Genomic DNA, 24,433 nt, shown 5'->3' with positions numbered 1-24,433 from the left:
AGCAACCAATCAGATTCCACCTTTCATTCCTCACAGACTCTTTGGAAAATGAAAGGTGGAATCTGATTGGTTGCTAGAGGCAACTGAGACAGTTTTTACTTTACACCATGTTTAATAAATGTCCCCCAATAAGAGTGACGTAACTTTAGGCCTTCTTTTTGCATTAAGGCCTCATTCACACGTTCAGTAGTTTTTCAGGGCAGTATATTATGTCCACAATCGAATTCCGCAATCTCCTAAAAATATGTCCATAGTGGATCAGTAATCCATATTTATTGCGGATCAGGAAAATTAATGGGTGATAGTTAAATTAAGGTGATCCGTATATTTTACGGCTGTTACTTTACGTATAAATTACAGATTCGCAAACATAATGGACGCTACCATAGACTTCCATGGGTGAATCCGCAATTATGGCCCTTACTAGGACACGTCCTATTTTTATTACTGCACGGACTGCGGACAGTGCGAATAGCACAGTAGAAATCAATGTGCGTCCATAATTGTGGATTCGCAATTATGGAGAAATTTACAGAAAGTGTGAATGAGGCCTAAAAGAGTTTTTGAGATGTACAATACATGGGGGCTGTCTTTACTTGAAGTAACCTCTAGTAAGGGAGTCACTGATACCATGTAAAGTCTATAATGTGTCTGCCTATGACTTTAGGGAGGCTATAATTTCCTTTCATCCCTATTCCATGTGGTTTGTAGACTGAAGATGTGAGGTTTTCTCACCGTATTACGGCAGCAAAGGGCAGAAACAGCAGAGACCAGAGATTGGGAGGGAGAAACCACATGAGCGGTAATTGCTCCATCATGGCTCATTAACATGGGCCACAGCAATCGCATTGAACTCACTGGAAACTACTTATGTGGTCAACCATTCAGCTGCTCACATGGACCATTTCAATAAAAAGTCTATTATACCCACCTCATTGACCGCACTCTTGTCCTGGGCCTTGACACCTCCCAGCATCCTCAGGGCATTCTCAGCTCCCTCAGACACGGCCCGCTCTATCCGATAGTGGTGTCTCAGCTCCTCGATGTGCATTTCAGTGTGTGATAGTTCAGATGTGCCTGGGAAGACAATATATTAGAATTCACACACAATGTATATAATACGGGCTATGGGAAGAATCAGCACTCCCTCATGTAGGGCAGATGTATGGCATCTTTGTGGCCAACCATTATCCTGGGGCAAGACTCCCAATTGGTGACTCTTCCTTTTGGAGGAGATCATAGCGTGGTAAGTATACCTCCTCCTCTTGGAGGAGCGGATCATTGGAGAGGGAGGGGAAGACTGAGGTGTGAGCTTCAGCTATTGTGTTATCTATATACTAGCTTCACCTTTCACTGTCTGTGATGATAAGGAAGGCACTGCTCAAAACTAATCTGTACAGAACAGGAAGTCTCAGCTTAGTTTTAGGCTTAGTGCTCAGAATAAAAATAGAAAGATTTCAGGATTATTGTATAATATAAATTGCAGAATGGAAATTTAGAGAAAAAAAAATCATTAAAAATTCTTTAAAAAAATATGTTTACCCTAAAAACCCGATTTAAACCATAGATATTTGTCTGGTGACACCTTCCGAAGGCCCAAGATCAGTGGTATAGCTATACAGGGTGCACATATAGTCATCTCCTCCAGGCTCCTAAAGGGGAACTATCAGCAGTTTAGATTAATCTAGCCTGCTGATAGCCCCCTATAGCGTCGGGGAGGCTGAGGAGAAAGGTTTGTGTCTCACCTTCCTCCTTGGTCCCGCTCTGTTAGTCGGGGTAAACTCCGCTCCGGAGCACCACTAGGCCCAGCCCTTCTAATTATAATCAATGGAGGGGGCGGGCCGGATGACGCGGCAGTGCTCCTAAGGGTGCTCCGGAGCGAAGTTTACCCCAAATATCGGCAGGTTCCATTCCTCTAACCTGCTGATGGTTCCCCTTTAAAACTCCTATGTTGCTTATATTACATGAAAGAACAGCAGACAACCGTCCAGTGTTATTCATGAGCCCAATGATAAATAGCCATATCTATCACAAATCTCTGACATGACACCTGTCAGTGAAATGAGCTATAGTCTGTCAGCTGTTGAGGGTGTGTAGACATCTTTAGATTCAGATACTTAAAGGAAAAGTTCAGCAAAATTTTTTATTAAAGCATTGTATTGCCCAAATCACCAATATACACTTATTACGGGAAATGCTTATAAAGTGCTTTTTTCCCTGCACTGCACTGAGGGACACAGGGCACTGGAAGGACACTGAGCATCCCCCTGCCATCATCCTCTCCAGCAGCCACAGCCCGCACAGCTCTGGGAGTCAGGTCGTGACATCACCATGTTATCCAGGAAGTGACATCACCATGTAATCCAGGAAGTAAAATCACCATGTTATCCAGGAAGTGACATCACCATGATATCCAGGAAGTGACATCACCATGTTTATCCAGTAAGTGACATCACCATGTTATCCAGGAAGTGACATCACCATGTTATCCAGGAAGTGACATCACCATGTTATCCAGGAAGTGAAGCCTTGATGTAGTAGTAAGTGCAGGGAAAAAAGCACCTTATAAGCATTTCCTGTAATAAGTGTATATTGGGGATTTGTATAACTTTTGGGGGGCAATACAATACTTTAATAGACTTCTCCTTTAAGGGAATCTGTCAGCTATAATTCATGTTCTCAACTCCTGACATTGTTAGATAACTGTTAGGTCAAGGAGACACATGATACCTTTCATATATCCAGCTGTACTTTCAAAATGTAGAAAAATATTTCCTGGTGAAGAGAGTCAAGGAGGTGTTCCCAAACCCCTAAAGTGCTGAAGGCTGTAACGTCGTAGCTGTAGCTCGCTCCCCCTATCCCTGTTTGTTTGATTGACAGGTGAGCCTCAGCCTCCAAATCTTGTTCCTTTGTTGTGCATCTGAATTGGTGTAAGATTTGGAAGCAGGGATCGCCTTCCATCTGACGATGCAGGGAGAGTGATGGGAGTGGGACTAAGGAGGTCTTACAGCACTTCCTAGACAGATATACAAAAGGTACCATGTGTCTCTTTGCCCTAACAGCTATCCAACAGTGTCAGCAGTTTGGGACATGAATTACAGCTTACAGATTCCCTTTAAATGACAATTTTTGCAAAACTGACTAAGGAAGAAGCCAGAATATCTAAAAATAGATATTCATTACGTTGCTCAACTTCACAAGAACACTAAGAATTTAGCAAGACACTCAAGACGCTGCCGACCATGAAGGTTCGCTCATTACAAAATAGGTTTCTTATCAGGGAAGCAGATTTCCTCTCACTTACTTTCTACCTTCTCAGTCTTGTCTGGAAAAACAACCCTCTTAACGTAGATCGCTACTGCATGTTACTATATACTATAGTACAGGATGGGGACCCTGTCCCATGGGGGTCTGACTCATGGTATATGAGGCCATTCTTAATGCATAGAAAAACGAGAGGACTATGAGAACCATGATCCTTCTTATTTCGTACAGTGATGTTTCCCAAGACTGGACAAATCAACATGTCATCATACCCTGTCCTGTCTGTCCTAGTTTTAGATTATCACTTCTATATATACATAAAATGAAATAAAGTACAAGTAATGCCTCAATGTCAGACAGCAGCTGCAAAAGGGCATTTCATTTTATGGTGTATATAAAAAGAACCAATTCCCCCTCCCTTTAAGGTTACTTAAGAGAGGTATATTATATACAGTATGTGTAGTTATTACTATTTATTAAAGGGGTATTCCGCCCAGGCGCAGAACATAACAAACAGCCTATTCTTACCTTTCCACAATCCCCCCATGACCTATGTCATCCTCGGTCCCTGGCTGAACGATCACACCTCCATTGGGAGACTGACTCATCTGGCAGTGACAGCTTGCTCAGCCAATCACTGACCACGGCACTGGCCTGTCTCAATGAGTGATTGGCTGAGCATGCTGTCACTGCCAGATGAGTCAGTTTTGTTCATGTCTGTTTGTTATGTTGTGCAACTAGGCAGTGACATATTAGAAGATCATTCTGAGCAGAATACCCCTTTAACTGAAAGAACATTACAAGAACCAGATGACATTTCTTTTATGTGTGTAGGAAAGGTGATACAGATATTAATATAGGAAGGGATTCTCTACTGTAAGAGTAATCAAGCTGTGGAACGTCCTTCCATAGATACTGTGTCGGCATGCAGAAAGGGATAGATGCCTATATAATAATCTTTACCTGACCCTCCCCCCGATGTCTCCTGGGCCGCCCTTCGGATCTGAGTGCGTAGAATATGGATCTTGGTGTCACTTTCGGATAACATCTGTTGGGCAGCGGAAAGCAGCTTCTTATCCTGTAATACAGTGAGATTACAGCAGGTCATTATGATATTCTGTTAGAGATATTAGTGTTTTTCTATTGAGATGGGGCAGTGATTTATGTGATAGTAGACAGTGCAGCCATATTAGCTGTCACCTTCTCAGATACTGATAAGACTCCTAAGGAGGGAATGGTCTATAGATGGGCACAGAAAGCCTATCTCTATTCTGTTATCTATATACTGGCGTCACCTGTCACTGGTCTCCTGACTGTGATTAGGGCTGGCACCAGTACAGGGCTTACCCGGCCATATGCCAGGGGTCACAGCGCCTCTGGGGGCCCAGAGAGGGAGAGGGGCTTGGTGTTCTAATGTTCAGCCCACTCACTGTAGTGCAAGGTGAGCAGCCTGAACATCAGAAGACACAGGAGATGGAGCAGGAACTGCACAGAGAGAGAACAGGGTGAAGGACCTGATCACATGACCTGAAGGTCCTCAACTATACAGTGTGGAGAGCAGCCTGACAGAGAGGAAGAGGGAGAAGACTGAGCTTTAAGTCCTGTGTATTAGTGTCTGAGTGTGTCACTGTCAAACAGTCAGTGTCTGTGTCAGTCAGTGTGAGTCAGTCAGTGTCTGTGTCAACAATGTGTGTTTGTGTAATGTTAGTGATGTCTCAAGTGATTGTGCATAGTGTGTGGAAGGATGAGGGGCCCACTGAGGCTCTGTCGCCCAAGGGCCTGCACAAACCTGGAGCCGACCCTGTATCATCTATCTATCTATCTATCTATCTCTCTATCTATCTCCTATCTATCTATCTCCTATCTATCTATCTATCTATCTATCTATCTATCTCTCTCTCTATCTCTATCTATCTATCTATCTATCTATCTATCTATCTATCTATCTATCTATCTACAGTATCTATCTATCTATCTATCTATCTCCTATCCATCTATCTATCTATCTATCTATCTATCTATCTACAGTATCTATCTATCTATCTATCTATCTATCTATCTATCTATCTATCTACAGTATCTATCTATCTATCTATCTATCTATCTATCTATCTATCTATCTATCTATCTATCTATCTCCTATCCATCTATCTATCTATCTATCTATCTACAGTATCTATCTATCTATCTATCTATCTCCTATCTATCTCCTATCTATCTATCTATCTATCTATCTATCTATCTATCTATCTCCTATCTATCTATCTATCTATCTATCTATCTATCTATCTATCTATCTCCTATCTATCTATCTATCTATCTATCTATCTATCTCTCTATCTATCTATCTCCTATCTCCTATCTATCTATCTATCTATCTATCTATCTATCTATCTCCTATCTATCTATCTATCTATCTATCTATCTATCTATCTATCTATCTCCTATCTATCTATCTATCTATCTATCTATCTCCTATCTATCTATCTATCTATCTATCTATCTCCTATCTATCTATCTATCTATCTATCTATCTATCTATCTATCTATCCCCTATCTCTCTCTCTCTCTCTCTCTCTCTCTCTCTCTCTCTCTCTCTCTATATATATATATATATATATATATAAGTTTCCAGGGACTGCTAATGATTTCTTGTTGTTTCATTTGCTTCTCCGTGTCTTTTATTATGTTCAGATTTTCCTGACCGCTCAATACTAAAGTCATCTGATGTAAACGAAAATGCCACAACTTCCTCCATCTGTATTGCAGCAATGTGTGCTGCACCCCCACCCTCCAGCCATCTCTCTAGAGCCCTGAACCTGCCCAATCACAGGCATTTCCCGTCTGTTTCCTCATGTCACACTATAACCTTCCCTTTTATGCTGCCTAAAAATGAAAGCTCAGTGCGGCCTGAATTGAGCTATTCATCCTGTAATGTGCCCATAGGTCACCATTCTGCATTGTGCGTCGGCCCTGCAAATCACTCTGCGGCCCTGCAGCCATTTCTTCAGCTGTATTTCCAGATACAATCAAATCAAAAATGGAGTGAAGCCCATGCCCAGAACTGTACTGTTCTGTCTAAATCCCCCAACAGGGGTAAGAAGTGGCCTACTGAACAACGGGGCATCCCCAGAGGCTTCCATATCACATATCAGACACAAGTGTACTGGAACCAATACTAAAAATGTTCCCCTCGTGGTTTATTTAAGTGGCTTTCCTGACATCAAGTGACCATTAAATACTGCTTGTGGGTATAATACCGCAGCATGACTTTAAAGGAATTTTCCAAAAAATATAAGTAATTTTTTTAGAAAAAGCTTTCTGTTTCATTTCCTCATTTTGTCACAATCTCAGTGTACCATCGGAGAAGAATATTTTTGTGAATTCTGTTCCAAGATGGCAATGTACTACCTCTACACTGGATGAGTCACAAGTGTGTGATCGGTGGGGGTCTAGTGGTCAGACTTGAGTGCTGCTGTTTGGATGGAGTGGTTGAGCATGCCCACTACTGTGTCCATTGAAACTCTATGTGGCAGCCAATAATGGCTGGCTACAGTGTGGCATACGGTGAACCCCTTTATGACCCCTTTAGAGTCCCTTATTTATTGGACAATTGGCTTCTACTTCATGCTGTCATTCTCTTTATCAATATGTTTGAAACTGATGGACTTGCATATATTTTCAACCTTGTGTAACTATGTAACTCCTAGGAGCTTTACTTACATAAATAGAAGAAGTGGTCTTATGGGCCACAAATAAAATCTTTTTTACCCTTATACACCAAAATTGTAAATAACAGGGGTTCTCACACTTGGTAAAAAGCAACACCTAAAACGGACTTATTATAATCCGCTACTGCGCACACTTCTTAGTAAAATTGACCTGACCCAAACCTGCCGCATGGTGGATGGAGAAATCTACACCTGTCTCCTCCCTGACAGGTATATAACCATTCGAGACTGACAAATGACCTGTAAAGGCCTTTATTGGTGATCCAACAAGGGAAATCGCTTCCCATGCTGCGATCACGGGAAATCGATCTGGTCCACAGACAGCCCAGGTCTCTGCTAGTCTGCCCAGGCTGCCGTGGCTTTGGGATGCTTCAGGCCTGCAGCAAACAAGTGAAGATAAGATCAATCAATGCAGTACTGTTGTCCTTCATTGATCTCTATAGGCAATCATAGTATTGCTCAAAGAAGTCCCCAAATAAGTATAGAAAAAGCTTTTTAATATATAAAAGTTATTTATTTTAAATATGAGAAGTTTAAATCACCCACTTTTTCCCATTTTTTAAAATAAAATACATAAATAAACAAATAATAAACATGTTTAGCGTTGCCTGATCTCCTTATCTTGCATGATAAATGGCGTAAGCGCAAAAGCCTGCCCAATTGGATATCGTTGTTATCGTACCGACTTGACGAACATAGATTACCATGTGGTGAGCAGCGTAAAGACGAAACCCCCTCAAGCTTTAAGAAAATAGCCTTTTTTTTTCGAATTTCACCCTGCAAATCATTTTTTTTTCCGATTTTGCTGCATATTTTATGGAAAAAAGTAGTGTGACATTACAAAGTACAATTGGTGTTGCAAAAATAAGACCTCATATGGGTTTTTAGGTAAAAGAAAATGCAAGCACTATGGCCTTTAATGAAGAGGAAAAAACAAAGGATAGGGGACAAGTTAGAGATTGTGGGGGGTGTCCAACCTCTGTGCCCCCCAGTGATCGCCAGATTGGCCCCTGGCTCTGGCAACTCCATAGAGAATCAATAGAACCGCAGGTCATGTGTCCACCCACATCTCTATTCAAAATAAAGGACACCAGGGCTGATCTGGAGATCGCCAGGGAGCACAATCTCTTATTCCACTATTCACTCCAATACAGTATTACCCCTCTAGCAACAACTGTTGCCAAGTGTGGTCCCTGGAAATCGCATAGTGGTCTACTCTGCTCTTACCTTGACTGAGCCATTACTGTACATCTGGATCATATTTTCTGCCCCTTGTCTCACTCGCATCTCAATACCCAACTTGCGCTCCAATTTGGATACGTGGATTTGCTGGGCCTGGCTGAGGACCCCCGGAGAGAGTGGGTTAGCTGAAAGAAAAGAGGACAGAGAATAACCCATCTGTTCATTGGTTCTCCAAAGAGATAAGCAGCACAAGATTGGTTGGATGGCCATTTATCTTCTCTTAAAATAAAATGGACACAGGACACATTGGGCAGAATTACCAGATTTACTAAAAAGTGTATACTTAGATCCAAATTTTGGCACATTTTACGACAAAGTCTAACACATTAGTAAATCTGGCTTATTTTATTTATGTTTTCATATACTTATTACACTATATGTGCACCCAGCTTAAAGAATAAAAGGGGTAATGTTTCTCTTTGAGGGGTGCACCAAAAGGTGTGAGGATACTTACAGGCCATATGTGCTTTAATGGGAATTCTGAAACGGATATGAAAAGCAGTTCTCTGGGGCCAACTTTTGGAGATAGCTTCCTAAGTCAATGCTTGGCATCTTAAAAGGGAACCTGTCACCATGACAATGCTATCTAATCTATTGCCATCATGTTATAGAGCAGGAAGAGCTGAGCAGTTTGATATATATCTTTATGGGAAAAGATTAAGTATAACTTGTAACTTGTTGATTAAAATCCCTCCTCATTCTGTGATAAGGAGTCCAGTGGGCGGTGTCACTCAATAGACTCCTTAGCATGGAAACATCAGAGATTTCAATTAATAAATTACAAGTTATACTGAATATTTTCCTATAAAGATATATATCAATCCACTCAGCACCTTCTGCTATATAACATGATGCCAATAGCTTACATAGCATTTTCATGGTGACGGGTTTCTTTTAAAAAGCCTTAGAATATGAGGAAGGGAAAGCCCCCATCTGCAGACAGCTGTTTTGGGGTTGTTGCCCCTCTTCAGCACAGAGCAGGGTGCTGGCTAGTGTACATAGAGTCATGTGTCTTGGGACCAAAATGTGGCACCAGAGCAATACTCTGCATATCCATCTTCTCAGCTTAAAGGATGGCATTACCTGACTTCTGGTTTGGGGATGTAGGCACGGCATCAAGGCCCTCCAGTTCCTGTTTCAAGCTATCCAGTCGTATCTCACATGTCCTAAGCATGGTCTCTACATGTCCCAGGTTCTTGCGTTCTGTGGTGGCTCTCAGCAGCCTCTCTGCTCCTTCTTTAATCTTCAGCTCCCTGCAGATCTCCCTCCGCAGGCGTTCTCTCTCATCCTCCAGCCCCTGCTGATCCCCTTTGTCACACTCCGTGCCATCTATACCCTGGAGTTCCTCACTTTGATCTCCAACACTGGACCTTCCTTCTCTCGCTGCTTGCATCCCACTTCTGTCTCGGGGCCCCTGTTCCATATTGTTACTGCATGGAGTACAGACATTAAGCTGCAGAAAAAAAAACTGTCTAGGTGAACAGGAATACGTACATACAGCAGATAACTGCAATGCCATTCAATGTAAGAAAATTACCCTGTACCATCTATACCATGAGTTAATAATGGTACACTGGGCACTGTTTTCCCTACTATTGGCACTGAATAGGACTGAGCTGTAGTATCAGGACAACTGTACATACAACAAAGTAACTGAGGGTCCTAGGGGTCAGACTGAGATCACATACGCACCGATGGTGTGGTGTTCCAACACGGGTGTTTCTTGTACTATACCTTTCACAAAAGCCCTCCACTCAAATGTAAGGTGGTGATGAAGGTATTTACTGGTTTTACTACCAGATGTCAATATTTTGTGTGTGAACCTGTATATGTTGCACAGCTGTAGTGAACAAAGGGTTACTGCTCTTTCTGTATTGATTTGTTGTCCAATGGAGATACCTCCTTCTCTTCTGCCTATCCCTATTCTTCTCCCTCTCTGCACACTCTTCTCCACCACTCATAGGGGCTTTTACACACCCTTGTAGGAAGTAGTCACTTGTTTGGAGGAAAGGTAGGAGAAGTTTCCCTCTGATTCTCGTGGGAGGAAGACACACAGAGTAGGCTACCATGCTGAAGTTAGCCAGAGCCTGGCTCTTCCAGGACTCCTGTCGAGGACAGTCCAGCTGTGATAGCATAGTCAAAACACAGGCACATGTACTCTCAAGTATTTCACAAGTATTCTCTTTAAAGTTCCGCCAGAGCACATAACTACCTTGGGTTGGGACTCTCTTGACAAACTCCTCTCCTCTTCTCTTCACTGCTCAACTCTAAGTCACACCAGCACTGCTACATCTACCTCTATTGTATCAGCACTTTCAAGTATCTCCCAGCACAGATCCAGTGAACACAAGCCTGTATCTAGTCAAATCCTCTGCTGCCAAAGTGTCTTGTATTCTAGGAGACTGTTCAGTAAAGCCATTATATTTATTCTACTGGGACTCAGTTATCCTTGCATCAGCACCTATACACCTCTGCTACACACCTTGGGTCATTTTACCCTTTCTTGTGGGTGGGTACTGATAGTCTGGGTGGGCCAGTCTCCACTCAGGACCACCGTAATAGGAGCCCAAGGGACCAATCACAGCCTGGCAGGTCACTGACCATTGAGGAACAGTACAGCCAGCCCTTACAACAAAGCAGGTATACCACCACACCTGTGTGCTCAACGAGCACTGGTGTCATGACAGTTCCATCACTGGCTAGGCTGTACTACACCACCGACCAACCAGCACAGGAGTGGCGTCACCAGGAACAACTTAGCAGTTGACCGGTCAAGCACCACAATGGCCTATCTATTTTTTATTTTAAAAAGGTTTTCTGGTCCAGCATCCACTGGATAGGCGATAGATCACGGGGGACTCAATCACTAGAACAGGGGTCCTTGTCCCTGGTCTACATTAGGCAGTGGTTAAGCATATCTACAGCTGCTCCAAAGTCTAAAGGACCGATAGAAAGAGTCAAAACTTACTTTGTGAGTCCCATAGACATTAATGCAGCGGTAGCACATAAGCTTGGACGCTACTCCATCCAAATAGATAGGCCACACTGATCCAGTAGTTATCATCACATAATTAATAAAAAAGAGGTCTGACTGGTATAGTGCCCAGGAGTAAGTGTATTCGCTATAATGGAAGGCCATTACTATCTCACTTTATTGTACTTTCAAGGTTTAACTTGCACTGTGTTGTTCTGTTGTGCACACTTCTGCTGTGTTGTAGTATTGAACTTTGTTTGGTATGTGTGTTTTTGTTATGTTCACTGTAATTGCACTGTATGGGTGGGTTCACATTGAGGAATTCTCACGGATAAACTCCGCGGAATTCCGCCGGCTGTATGCGCTCACGGACGTGGGCCTTTCTGCCAGCTCCATAGACCCCATTCTATGGGCCGGCTGATTCCACATTCCGCCGAAAGAATTGACATGTCAGTTCTTTCGGCGGAATGCGGAATCAGCCGGCCCATAGAATGGTGTCTATGGAGCCGTCGGAAAGGCCCGCGTCCATGAGCGCATACAGCCGGCGGAATTCCGTGGGGTTTATCCACGAGAATTCCGTAGTGTGAACCGACCCTATCTGCACCATACTCTGAGGGGGTTAATAAAAAGCCAAGCTATGACACAAGAAGCTTAGAAGCTGGTAGTTTTCCATTATTGCAGCTGAGTTTTTGGAGAGAAAAAAAACATACATGTTGACTTTTTTTAATGTTGTTTATGTCTAGAAAGAAACTGTTGTGTCATTCCCATAGACCTGTATGGAACTCAATACAAGTTTATAGCAGATTAAAGTTGAAACATTATATCTGTTAAGGCTGTGCTTCTCCACTTCACCCACCTCTAGAAGGTTCTAGTTTTTTCGCAAACAGTATAAAAGGAAAAGTCAGTAAGTAGTCTGTTGTTCTGCAGATAGAGACTAGAGAGGTGAAGAGACTCTGCTAGACTGCACAGAAGACAAAGAAGCTGGGTACCATTTTCCTTCTTTATCCAGCTAACCTATCAGATGGACTGACAGTCCCTGGTGTCCCTTTCCTTCAATCATCTGCCAGCTCGCTGAGGCCCATATATAATGGGGAAGCAGGCCATGTGATCAGTTCACTGAGAGTGTTGTAGAGTAGGTCAGTGAGGTTCCAGAGAGTGAGGTAGAAAGTTTCTATATTAAAAGCTTTCCAGAGCTATCCATGTCTGGCTAGAAAACAATCAGTGCAGCTACAAGAGATAGGGTATAAACCTATCCACACTGAGGGGCTATTCTTTTTTCCAGTTCTGCAAGAATACCCTGAAAACTTCACAGGAATATACAGTCAGCAGTCAGATAAGCACAATTCAAGCCAAGGACTCTGCTGCAAAGCACTAGGACTACTAAGGGGTCATGCCGACAGCTAGCTTACCCAGAGGTAGGGCCTGCGTTCCTGAGCTCATGTCACTCAGTTCCCACAGACAGCAAGAGGCAGAAGGTCATACCCTTGGATGCAGGTACTGTTTCATCACCACTCACACAAGGTAGTCAGAGCCCCTCCAGTTAGGAACCCAAGGGTTTAGATAACCAGATACTTTAACGTCCACAAGTATATCCTAAGTCAGTATACTTGCTTTGTCCAAAAGTATATCCAAAGTACTTCAAGCCCCCAGCTCATCAAGGGATCTCAGTTAGTAATATATTTTGTGTATTATCTGCAGTCTTGCCAAAGAGACCTGTTATAGCATGTACTGTGCATTTAAGAAGAAGTTCAGTAAAAGATTATTCCTGTTTATGTCTACCTGGGACTCTATGGTTACTTGCGCCTACACCAACCTATCGATGGGCATGTGATGGTATATCCAGGTATGGGCACATACCACTCCTGGCCACTGTGACGAGTGCTTAAGTGGTACACAACATCTGCCCTAGCTGGGTTACTGCATAAGGGTCCACTATCTAACTCACAAGCTTCAGTCGTGGCCAAAAGTTTTCACAGTGACACAAACAGAGTTTGCTGCTTCAGTGTTTTTAGATCTTTTTGTCAGATGTTTCTATGGTATATTTACAGTGTTGACCCTTCTTCTTTTTCAAGACTTCTGCAATTCATACTGGATATCAACTTCCAGGCCAAATCCTGACTGATAGCTTCCAATTCTTGCCTAATCACTGCCAAGTTTATCACAATTTCTGTGTTTTTCTTTGTCCACCCACTTTTTGAGTATTGACCAGAGGTTCTCAATGGGCCTGACATCTGGGGAGTCTCCTGGCCATGGAAATAGCATTCCCCTTTCTCCACAGCGGCAGCTCTCACTTCTGATCCCCATTCTAAAGTTTATGGCCGCTTAGCCAATTAGCTGAGAGGGGATAGCACCGTGGCCAGTGATTGGCTGAGCGGCCTGTCACTTCAGAGACAGGACCAGAAGTGAGAGCTGCAGCTGCAGAGAGCCTCCCAGACAAGGCCTGAGGAAACCAGGGAACCTGATCAGGTAAGTAATAGCTTTATTATTTTATACACACAGTCATCAGCCATGCTACCTATTGCATACAGCAATGCACGAACGGCGGCTGATAATTTTTTAACTTGCCAAAAGAAAATGATCAGCCAATGATTGGCTTTTCAGCTGAACATTGGCTTTATTACACAGAGCCGAATTAGGCCGATATCGCTCTGTATATCAAAGACAACGTTCAGCCAAAGGGCCATTGTCTAGGGCCCTTAGGGAACTTCATCATAGAAAATAACTTTACCCCAGTCCTCTGCAGTCTAAGGGCCCTATTACACCAAAAGATGTCTGACAGATTATCAGGAACGCACTATAAACAGAGAACAGGTCGTAAGATAAGACAGAGATTTCTCCTCTTTTCAAATCCATTCCTGGCTTTGGCTGAAAAAATCTGTAAAATAATCTGCCAGACATCTTTTGTAAGGGTCCTATTACACCAAGCGATTATCAGTCGTATTTGGCCGATTATCGGGCATTTCGACCAATAATCGTTTGGTGTAACAGGTCATTTTAATCAGCAGACATACACCATGTTGGCTAGTCGTTGTCTTTAATGGTGTGTTTACACAGAGAGATTTATCTGACAGATTTTTGAAGCCAAAGCCAGGAATTGGTTTGAAAAGAGGAGAAGTCATTTGTTTATGACCTGTTCTCTGTTCAGGTCACATTACATTACGTATATGTCCGGCCGTATTTCGTACGCAGCCGGACATGTGCGGCTGAAACTACAGCCGTGTGAAAACATACGGGACCGCATTGAAATCCACGGCCGTGAGTTGGAACAGTTCCGGCCGCAAACAATAGTCTTGTTCATTTTTCACTGCGCCGTATACGATCCGGCCGTAAGCTCATACATAGTGTGCAGTGTGCGGCCATATATCGTATACTTTCAAGCGTACGCATCAACCTCAAAACTACGGGCGTATATTCGCGGTTCGCACTACGGCCGGAAATATACTTAGTGTGAACATAGCCTCATAGTCTGGTCCTGGCTTTGGCTTTAAAGATCTGTCAGATAAATCTCTCTGTGTAAACGCACCATAAACATGACCTATCAAAACGATATTGATAGTGACGGTCTGCTACCCATCGCCTTGTGTAATAGAAGCGACAGCAGGAGACCGCCGCTCTCTTTAATGGGCCGCCCGGACCCCTGCAGCAAATTTGAATAACTTTTGAGGGCAATACAATAATTTAATAAAAATTTTCGTCGTACTTCTCCTTAAATATCGGGCCATAGGGCACCAATTCCTGTATTTCCTACAGAGTGTTAGTCTGTCCTTGAAATTTTTCTTGGAGAGAAGGAGTGTTTAATGATCTGATGATGGGTGATTTCGGGGCAATCTTCTAAGCAGCAATGCCCTTGCCTGTAAAGCTCTATGGAAGTAATGATGACTGCTCGTGTTCCTTGGTTAACAGAAGAGGCAATGATTTCACTGAAAGCAATCAGTCTACTGCTATAATCTAATTCAATCAGCAGGAGTCCCATCAGCTGAAATGAGCTATTGAGAAGATCACATAAATGATGTTAGACGCTCATTATTTTCATTACAGAATAGCAAATTTACAGTAATAACAAAGCAAATCGCTTTGTAAGCTCAGCAGTCGGCTCATCAGCCCGCTGGCTTTTAACTCAGTGCCGCTCCGTTCTGGGTGCCGGGAAAAGATGGATCCAGTCCTGGGAAATTGGGAAAAGTTTCCCAGGATTGGATCTAGGTTTTACCGACACTCAGGGAGAAGCAGCCCTGAGGCTGATGAGCCGACTGCCGAGCTTACAAAGCGATTTGCTTAATTATTACTGTAAATTCTCTCATTTGTAATTTTCATGACAAGCAATTGACTTAGCAATTTATTGCAACTCATCTGCTTACACATTATAAAGGTGTGCTTATGAAGGCATGGATTGTGGTCCTATAAATCCCAGCTACATCGCATGGCTATTGGGGGGAGAATGGGGGCCGTGATATCCACAGTGTTCAGATCGCAATCCAGATGCATATGTGGAAACACTCCCTCACAATGTAGAGGTAATGCACAGTAAAGGTAAGTTCACACTGAGGAATTCTCGTGGATTTTCAGGCGGATTCCGCGTCAAAATGCGCGTGGAATCCGCACGGAATTCCGCCCGTAAAGAATGAACATTGCGAATGCACATTGGCTTTAATGGGCTTTCCGCTTATTTGTTCACACAGCAGAATTTCCGCGCTGAAAATTCCGCCGCGGATCCGCTTTCCGTCTGAAGAATTGACATGTCAATTCTTTGGGCGGATTCTGCTAGAGGAATCCTATAGGAGTCAATGGGGCTTTAATTCTGCTTGAAATTCTGCTCGAATTTAGCTTAGGGCCGGTTCACACTGAGCAAACACGGCGCAATTCCGCGATGGAGCTCTCCGCCGTGGAATCCCGCCGTGCTCAGTGTGCTGCTTTGAGCAAATGGGAGAGCGCGCGCCTGTCCGCTCCCTCTCCACTCCGCTCAAAGAATGAACATGTCCATTCTTTGAGCGGAGAGCGGTGGCAGCGGACGAGCGCCCGCCCTCTCCATTCACTTAACAGCAGGTCACTGAGCACGGCGGGAATTGCGCCGTGTTTGCTCAGTGTGAACCGGCCCTTACATTCCCCTTGAATTCCGCTCAAATTCTGCTCCTATTCTGCCAGAGCTGAATAGGCGAGGAATTTCAAAAAGAAAACTTTCCTCTACAATTCCTCTACAATTCCTCGAGAATTGCTCAGTGTGAACCCACCCAAACACTATAGAAAGTGAAGCAGCAAACTTTGTCAGATTTGTCAGTCCTAGAGATAAGCGAATCGACAAAATGCTTGGGATCATCTGAACCCGAATACTCTGCATTTGATTACCGGTGGCTGAAGAAGTTGGATGCTGCCCTAAGGCTGTCTGGAAAACATGGATACAGCCATAGGCCTATGACTGTATCCATGTTTTCCAGGGCTCCCTAGGGCTGCATCCAACTTCTGCAGCCACCGATAATCAAATGCCGAGCGTGCTCAAGATTCGCTCATCTATAGTCAGTCCCAAAACGTTTGGTCACGACTTTGCATAACTTCTGTCTGATGCTGTAAATAACTATACCTGTGGGTTTTTGTCAAAATCTGTGTGTGCAGAAGAAGACCGTCTCATATCATAGAGTGTACAAGTAATGCATGGCTACAGTACTCCTACACATGACCTTTCATGCACAAAAAAAAAAACGAGCTATATGTCACACAAATTCATTAGAAGCTGCAGCGAAACAGTGACCTTGAAAGTGAACTTGTGGTTGTATAACATCTTATGATATGTATAAAAACACCAAATAATCTGAATCATCACATTTACTTAAAGGGTTATTCCACACAAACATACCTTTTCATATGTTGCTGCCCAAGGGAGACTAACAATTCCTTCCAAACATGGTATTATCTATTCAGTCTCCTTACCCCCGGTTCTGAGTCTGCTAAAGACACAAAAACTGTGTGTAAGCTTTTCTTTCTGTCTCCCCCTCCCTTCAGAGATGGCAAATGTAAACTGACAGGCTTTATCTGTAACTTTCTAGCTTCTATGTAATGCTGGGAGAGTTAATCTAAGGTTAGGTTGCTGATGAACTCATAGGCCCAGATTTATCAAAGAGTAGGATATACACTGGTGTAAACTGCCCACAGTAACCAATCACAGCTCAGATTTCATTTTATAAGAGCTGAAAGCTGAGCTGTGATTGGTTGCTGGGGGCAGTTTACACCAGTGTATATTCTACACCCTTTGATAAATTTCCCTCATAGTGATTATCCCTCCCGGCATTGCAAAGTTGCTACAAAATTGCAGATAGGGACTTGTTTACATCAGGAGGGGGAGGGCCAGACAGGGAGAAAAGCTCACGCAATTTTTTGTCTTTAAAAAGCAGCAGCTCAGAACTGGGGGAAGGAGACTGAATAGATAATAACATGTTTGGAAGGAATTGTTAGTCTCACCATGCAGATGTGTAATCAGCCGATTACAGGACCAAGAGTCGAATCCACACCAGGTATAATAAGCGCAGGAGTATTCAGATTTGCACACAGCGGTGCAACCAGGGATCATCCAGAGGTAAATGGCATAGTAAACATATACTCTTTATTGCAACAGCTGTGAAGTACACCCCTTTATGCTGCATATAGAGTTGTGCCTAAATTTTGCACAACCTATCCAGGTGAGTGGATCCCTGTAAGACCCTGCTACCATTTACCTGGTTATCTTTTATCACACGAGGAAGTGCCCCCTGTCTCTCTCTTTCTCATTATAGTCTCACCATGGGCAGCAACATATGAAACGTTATGTTTGAGTGAAATACCCCTTTAATATCACTACAGAATATAGCTGCGGACATACTCACAGCTAGATGATCATCCCGCAGCGAGTTTGTCTGCCCATAAGTGTACAGGGCAGGGATTCGCAGCGAATCTCGCTGCAAATTCGCAGCGAGAAATCCACTGCGGATCCATTACGTGTGAACGCCCCTTTAAGGAAAATAAAAAATCCAGGACTGGCATGGGGTGGCGGGATCATAAAATAGATGCCATATTTACCCATCCTGATGACGCTGCAGCTGCAACGCCACCGCTCATGGACCCTCGCTAGTCTCTATTTTCTTCCGGCTTATGACCATGCAGGATCTCTCGGCTCAGCCAGTCAGTGACTGCAGAGGTGCCCAGCCTCACTCACTGATGGGCTGAGCGGGCATTTCTAAACTGGGTCACAATGTCGCAGGACTGGAAGCTACAGAAGGGCGGCAGGGGTCCATGGGCGACGGCGGTGCAATGTGGAGGCACCAGGATGGGTAAGTATAGCTTCTCTTTTATGTTCTTACCATCCCCAACTTCCCTGGATTTTTAAATTAGGACCAGAGTTCTCCTTTAAGAACACTTTTCTGTGAAGATAAAGGATTATGTAAAGGCATGAGGGAGAAATTCTAACATCTCTGTCCTCAACTCACCCGATATAACCGCATCCACATTCCAGGGTTCTGAGAGAATTCTATTGTATAAGGGGCGGGTGTCATTTAGATGTCAGATATCCTGATATCCCCATCAATATTACATGAACTAATATTTTCCTATTTCCTCTTTCTTTGTTCTTACGTCTTGCTTTGAGCCTAATCAGCTTGGAATTCCAGAATCTGACTACTCTATACATAACCATACATGAACATTCTGTGCATATCTGACATGCCTCATTCACTCACTGAACAGCCAGCGACCCCTAACTAAAGAATAAGGGACAGGGAATGCACGGCCATATTCAGTGTGGAGGACACTCGAGAATCCATGGATGACTGATGACTGCTATGAGCACCTTGGCAAAGAATTAAAGGAATATCACAGTTTATCACAGTAATTCCCAAACTCTGAGACTACTTAAAGCGTTCCTGTCATTTAAAAAAAAAAACTTTTGACACAGAAGTTTTTATACCCCCTTACTCTCCATCTGACTGTGACCTCCATCTCACTAAAGGTCTAATGCTGCGTTTACACGGAACGATCATCGTTCGAATTTGCACAATAACAATCGAATTCGAATGATTATCGTACGTGTAAACTCAGTGAACGATCAAACGACGAACGAGAAATCGTTCATTTTGATCTTAAATCGTCGTTCATCGTTCGCAAAAAGTTCACAAATCGTTCTGTGTAAACAGTCGTTCACCGATTTAACCTATGTGTGAGATAGGCTTAAGCGATCGCAAAACGATTTTTCCGTACGATATATCGTTCCGTCTAAACACTGATCGTTATTAAAAAAAAACGTTATTTCAAAATCGTTAATCGTACGATCGGGCGAATTATCGCTCCGTGTAAACGCAGCATTAGGGCCCTATTACACGGAGCGATAATTGGCCTAATTGGCCCGATTCGGCCATCATCGCTCCATCTAAGGGTCCATTTACACAGAAAGATTATCTGACATTATCTGTCAAAGATTTAAAGCCAAAGCCAGGAATGGATATATAAAGAGGAGAAATCTCAGGCTTCCCTTCATGACTTGATCTCTGTTTATAGTCTGTTTCTGGCTTTGGCTTCAAATCTTTGGCAGATAATCTGTCAGATAATCTTTCTGTGTAAATGGACCCTTAGATGGAGCGATGATGGCCGAATCGGGCCAATTAGGCCAATTATCGCTCCGTGTAATAGGGCCCTAATGCTGCGTTTACACGGAGCGATAATTCGCCCGATCGTACGATTAACGATTTTGGAGTAAGGTTTTTTTTTTCCATAACGATCGGCGTTTAGACGGTACGATATATCATACGGAAAATTCGTTTTGCGATCGCTTAAGCCTATCCGACACATTGGTTAAATCGGTGAACGACTGTTTACATGGAAAGATCTGCAAATTTTTTGCAAACGATCAACGACGATTTGAGAACTTGTTCAAAGATCAAAATGAACGATTTATCGATCGTACGCAGCGTTTACACTTACGATTATCGTTCGAATTCAACCGTTATCGCGCAAATTCGCACGATAATCGTTCCGTGTAAACGCAGCATAAATGGACCCTAATAGAGACAACAATCAGCCGGTGAAACGATCATCAGCTGATCGTTTCTTTAGGCCTAGACCTAAAATCATTGGCCATCCCTCCTTATTGTAATACATGTTGCCCAAAAAGTTAATACTTTACCTGTCAGCGCTCCCGGTCTTCTCCTGCCCTCTGTATGCGTCCCGGCACCATGCGCTGCAGCTTCAGGGCGGCCTGTCTGAGCCGATAGGCCGCTCGGCCACTCACTGGCCAGGACTGCGCAATGTTAGGACGTATACAGAGTGCAGGGGAAGTCCAGGAGCGTAGATAGGTAAAGTATTAACTGTTTTGGCAGAGGCTGCACGGACATCTCTAACAATGTCCGTGCAACCCTTGTTGCAATGATGTCCGTGCAGCCCTTGCTAAACGATTATCGAGCCGTGTAATAGGCCCAGTAAATCTAGCAGATCGGCACTCGTTTAAAATATTGACTGGGCCTTCATCGGCCTGTGTAGTAGGACCCTTACAGCAGAGACCATCTCCTGTGGAGACGCAGTGACTCAGGGAGAGAAGTGCTTAGCCGCTCTATTGACTCTCTTCAATGATCATTGGGGGTCTGAACATCCAGACCCTGACCAATCAAAATGTTAGACATGTCTGCATCAAAAATCATTCTCAATAGAGGAGTTGTAAGCTCCAGAGATTCTCTAAAACAATGAGAAGATGAAGTAAATTCAACAGCCTGATTATTACCAGTCAACGTTGGAGAAGAGTCATATGGTCACCATGCACATCAAATGGTGGTTGATCCTGCCAAAATTGGTGGGTTAGGCCGACATGTATCTAATATGTATGGTCGGTTTTAATCCAGAAAATCACAATGGTCACCCAGAGACCAGCTGTCCAATCCCTACTGGAAACCAAAAACAGACTGTACCATCGACCTTGTGGGAATAGTCACTGGGGGAGATTTATTAAACATGGTGGCTGGCTCAGTTGCTCCTAGCAACCAATTAGATTCCACCTTTTATTTTCCAAAAGTCTGTGAGGAATGAAAGGTGGAATCTGATTGGTTGCTAGGGGCAACTGAGCCAGTTTCACTTTACACCATGTTTGATAAATCTCCCCCATTGTCTGTAACACTGATCAGTAGGAGCAAGACTATGGAGAAATGTAGAAGTAAGATACCAGGCAAGCAGGTGTACGACTATTATAGGGTTCCTCATGTTATAAGGTTCCTTCTATTGCTGTTAAAACGACTCTGTACCCACAATCTGACCCCCCCAAACCACTTGTACCTTCGGATAGCTGCTTTTAATCCAAGATCCATCCTGGGGTCCGTTCGGCAAATGGGCTCCTCCCCGCCCTCCTCATCATTAGGGATGCCCCTAGAACAATTTCTGCTATTCATCCCCTGTGTGAACACTGCACATGAGCTGAATCGGTAAGGCCCATGTGCAGTGTTTAGACAAGTGATGAACAGAAAAAATAATGATGAGGAGGGTGGGGAGGAGGGACGGAGGGGTGTTGCAATCCTAAGGCATGGGTATTCTAGGCCACACTAATCTGACACAGGGCTGCAAGTTTAAACGTTGTTTTTTAGGACAATAACTGCATCACCTGCTGAATGGACCCCAGGACAGATGGTGGCATCTACATCCGTCCGTCCGTCTGTCAACACCTGTACTTGTAGGCCATTGAGGTCAGTATATTCAGGCTAATCGAGATCTACCAGTATCCGTAGGACTTTTTAAGGTGCATACTCAAGATCTACCCGTGTCTGTAGGACTTTCTAAGGTGCGTATTCTTTAAAGAAACCCTCTCTGTATAAGTTCATGGAAGGTCAATACAAATGGCTACCTAATCTTTTAAGTAGTTGCTCAGAAGACAACAGGGAGGTTTTCTTACAATAACAGCACCACACTCGGATATGTTGTAGCTGAGCCCTTTAATGGCGCTGGCTTCAGTATCAGTTACAACCTAGGTGAACAGTGCCAGAAAAAAGGGGTCCATGTCCTTCTGAACGTGCATCAGAGTGCAAGGAACTGCATTGTTGGCCCATTTAAATGAAGGCCCTGCAGAGACAGCTGGCAGAAGGAGCTGCTCAATGGGGGGGGGGGTCCTAAATGTTGGCAACTCGCGATCATGGGCTGACACAACACCACAAATAATCACGGACCAATGTGGCCTATTAACTTCATGATGGTCACTGACACATTCCCATTTACATGAGTAGATGTGTGGGCGACTACCAATTATTTTAACGCCTGCAAAGACGATATGATCAGCTGATGACCAAGAGATTTCTCAGTTATGGGCTGATCGTTGGCCCTTTCATACAGATCAATTATCGGGAGTGAAGGTTCCTACCTGACGATAATCGGCTGGTGTAGAAGAACCCAAAGAGATGACATATCCTAGTGGTATACTCTCTGTATGAGAGGAATACCCCTTTAAATAAAATCTTCCTCGCCTTCACAGTTTAGGTGGGTTTATAATCTGTCTCATAAATTTACACAATAAGATTTCCTGTGTTGCAGAAGAAGCCATGTCAGCTGCGAGGACTATTGTTACCCCTACACTGGAAATGTTATTTCAGTAAGTGTATGATCTACAGAGAATAATGCCACATAATTGTATCTCACACTCACAGCTTCCTATGCTAATAGGAAGAAAGTAGAAGATGAGAGGAGGAAACACCCCTGATAGGAGAGATTATGGAGGATAGCCGTAGTTACAGGTCCTAATATACTTATATATTTTATATCCTGTTTGCAGCCCTACACGTCTAAGGCTTGGTTCACACTGCGTTTTTGCAATCCGTTTTTTTTCATCCGTTTTTTTTTTTTTTTTTTTAAACGGATGAAAAACGGATTGCAAAAACGGATGCAGTTGTGTGCATCCGTTTTGATCCATTTTTCCATTGACTTCCATTATAAAAAAAAAAAACGGATCAAAACAGATCAGTTTTTTTTTTGACGGACACAAAAACTTTGCTGACACTATTTTTTTTGTCCGTTAAAAAAAACTGATCCGTTAAACGGATTGCAAAAATGCAGTGTGAACCCAGCCTAAGCAAACAGTCTTTGTGTGGATTTTTCTTTATTGTATTCGGCTTATTCTACATAGCAAATGTTTACTTTGACATCACTAATGTAACCTATAAAACAAGAAGAAGTTATGTTGGGAGGTATCGTGTTTGCTAATGTATATACCATAAGCATAGGGTTACCACCTAACCTAATGCTGCGTTTACACGAACCGATAATTCGCCCAATCAATCGTTTAATGATTTTGAAGCAACGATTTGGTTTTTATAACAATCAGCATTTAGATGAATAAATCATTAGAAAAATCATTAGAAAATTTAAAATAAAAATCGTTATTGCATTTGTTTTTAAGATCGCTTAAGCCCATCTTTCACATAGGGTGAATCTTTGAAAGTTTACACAAAGAGATCTCCGAATTTTTAGCAAACGCCGATTTGAGAACATGCTGAAAAATCAAAATAACGATTTCTTGCTCGTCGCTTGATCGTTTGCTGTGTTTACACGGAACAATTATCGCTCAAATGCGAACTTTATTGCGAAAATATGAACGATAATGGTTCCGTGTAAACGCAGCATAAGAAACATCACTAATACTGACTACAAAACAATAAAAGACTATAGAAAGTATCAGAGACTATTTTAAGGCTAGGCCCACATAAACTGTATCGGCTCCCAAACATAGAAACTTTCAGGCTATGTTCAGTTTATTGAAATGAATAGATCCAGTGGGTGAACGCTGTGGTCTGTTTCATCATTTGGCCAACATACAGTATACCATAAGGGTATTGTATCCCAAGATAAGCACGTGTTATTGCTGCTGAAAATCCTAGAAATCAGACACAGTATAACTTTTGGGGGAACAAGTATTCAGTTTCCCTATAGCACCCCCACAGGACAAAAAAGAAATTGCATTGTTCTTGTCAATATTAATGGACTGTCTTGGTAATGCAGGACATGACAGGTCCTCCAGAGAAAAAGACTCTCTATATTATCGCTATATTAAAGAAAACCATCTAAAAAAATAAAACTACAATCTCAACATAACCATGACAACTAGGTATGGTTATAATACAATTTTGTTATATTCTATACATAAAAACCCACACCTGACCGACCACTGGACCTGACGATAATATAATTCTATTATGGTCTATGTTTAAAACACTCCCAGTATAAGCCACACATAAGACATTACAAC

At 42.9% G+C, this 24,433-nt stretch overlaps 1 protein-coding gene across 5 annotated transcripts in view; it reads right to left on the bottom strand.

The window, feature by feature from the left end:
• Positions 1 to 24,433, bottom strand: part of LOC138767973 (serine/threonine-protein kinase N1-like) — a 69,274-nt gene that overhangs the window by 31,798 nt on the left and 13,043 nt on the right. For 2 of the 5 annotated variants that reach the window (XM_069945938.1, XM_069945914.1), the window contains exons 2-5: positions 9,321 to 9,690; positions 8,223 to 8,362; positions 4,228 to 4,342; positions 932 to 1,077 (exon numbers count right to left, since the gene is read on the bottom strand). In XM_069945938.1, coding sequence (XP_069802039.1) covers positions 932 to 1,077; positions 4,228 to 4,342; positions 8,223 to 8,362; positions 9,321 to 9,660 — 741 coding nt within the window. In that variant the 5' untranslated portion in view covers positions 9,661 to 9,690. Of the gene's footprint in view, positions 1 to 931; positions 1,078 to 4,227; positions 4,343 to 8,222; positions 8,363 to 9,320; positions 9,691 to 14,911; positions 15,177 to 17,056; positions 17,109 to 20,938; positions 21,145 to 24,433 lie in introns of those variants that run through there. The other 3 variants (XM_069945925.1, XM_069945946.1, XM_069945932.1) reach the window with 3 other exon arrangements.

Source organism: Dendropsophus ebraccatus, chromosome 1, assembly GCF_027789765.1.
Source record: "Dendropsophus ebraccatus isolate aDenEbr1 chromosome 1, aDenEbr1.pat, whole genome shotgun sequence".
In the NCBI taxonomy this organism is placed as follows: domain Eukaryota; kingdom Metazoa; phylum Chordata; class Amphibia; order Anura; family Hylidae; genus Dendropsophus; species Dendropsophus ebraccatus.
Note: the sequence above shows the minus strand (reverse complement) of the source record. Positions and strands in the feature narration are given on the sequence as shown.